Source organism: Propithecus coquereli, unplaced genomic scaffold (genome assembly GCF_000956105.1).
Source record: "Propithecus coquereli isolate 6110/MARCELLA unplaced genomic scaffold, Pcoq_1.0 Scaffold540, whole genome shotgun sequence".
In the NCBI taxonomy this organism is placed as follows: Eukaryota; Metazoa; Chordata; class Mammalia; order Primates; family Indriidae; genus Propithecus; species Propithecus coquereli.
The window spans coordinates 573239-574694 of record NW_012151286.1 but is presented as its reverse complement, the minus strand read 5'-3'; the positions used below and the strand labels follow the sequence as shown (position 1 = coordinate 574694).

General features: G+C 38.7%; 1 protein-coding gene across 1 annotated transcript in view; it reads right to left on the bottom strand.

Moving 5' to 3' along the window:
* The window catches only part of OGFOD1 (2-oxoglutarate and iron-dependent oxygenase domain containing 1), a 21712-nt gene that overhangs the window by 8542 nt on the left and 11714 nt on the right, over window positions 1-1456 (bottom strand). Inside the window, exon 5 of the mRNA XM_012657438.1 lies at window positions 94-210. Coding sequence (XP_012512892.1) covers window positions 94-210 — 117 coding nt within the window. The remainder of the gene's footprint in view (window positions 1-93; window positions 211-1456) is intronic.

The window sequence follows — 1456 nt, the reverse complement described above, 5'->3', positions numbered from 1 at the left end:
AAAAAAAAAAAAAAAAAAGAATGGTGATACTGAAGCAACTCAGCTTTAATTCAGAAGTGGCCACTGGTGGCGAAGAGCATGCACTTGTCTTACCATCGATGCTGTACAGGTCCAGGGTGCCCCCAAAGCTCCTGTCCCAGGAAGGAACCAGGTATAAAATGAAGGCTATCCGGCGCCCTTCCAACTCATCGTCATGGCAGAGTAGGGCATCTGCAATAGTTTAAGGCACACATTAGATCTGTGTGCAGACAACGAGCAGCTGACATCTGACTCTGCATTTAATATCAGTCCACCTGACATTCATCTGTAATGTCAGTTCCAGCTTTAAATGTCCTCCAGCTTCAAAATGACACTCATTTCTTCTCTTTTGTAAGTATCTAAAGAAAACTCAGTCAATATAGAGAAGTCTAAAAACACTGAAGAGCATATGTATAGATAAATCCAGATATAATCACTAACAGTGTTTTTGCATATATTCTTCCAGTATTTTTCTTACATAAATGTATTTACTTTTTGAAAAAAATGGCATCCTACAGTAATTGTGGCCTGCTTTTTAAGTTACATGGCAAGTGTCTTTCTGTATCAATATATACACTTCATATCACTTTTAATATATACATTTGATATCACTTTTAATGGATTATTCTACTATATGGATTATGAATTTACCTCCTTCCCCCCTTGAATTGATTTCCTATTTGTTAATTAAGTTGTTTCTATTTCTTGGCTTTTATAAAGAATGTTTAATGAACATTACCATATATGGATCTTTGTACATTAATTTCTTGAGCTAAATATTTAAAAGCCATTTGGTGGGGCTGAACAAGGTAGTTGTCCATGCAAGGTTACACAGGGAGGGAAAGCTATGGTGAACTGAGACTGTTTACACATGGAGGGATTGTTTCAATAAATAAATACATTGAAGATAATGGGAACCGGGCTTTTCACTGCTGAAAAAGGGAATTACAAATATGGAAAAGGAAGAATCTAGAATGAACCCCGTTGTGTTAACTGGAACTACAGGAATCACTGTGAATTCAGTTTCCTGTATCCCTATCTACAGTTATATAGAGAAATACAAATGTCATTGTATGTGTGCATCTGTGTGTGTATGTACATGCATACATATATTTACTACCTCTTTCCACTGGAAGGGTCTGGAAGCAGTGATACCCTAATAGCAAAGACACTTAAGAGTCAAGAGCTTGATTTTTAAGTATCATTCTTCAGTCAAAGGAACCGGGGTTCTTTGGAAGAATGGCCAACTCCAGGACATTCTAGGTCCTGGCCATGGAAAATACAAGATGAGCCTGGAACATCTTGTTTTGCTAAAAGTAAGAAGTAAAAAAATGATGGGGGCCGGGCGCGGTGGCTCACGCCTGTAATCCTAGCACTCTGGGAGGCCGAGGCAGGTGGATCACTCAAGGTCAGGAGTTCGAGACCAGCCTGAGCAAGA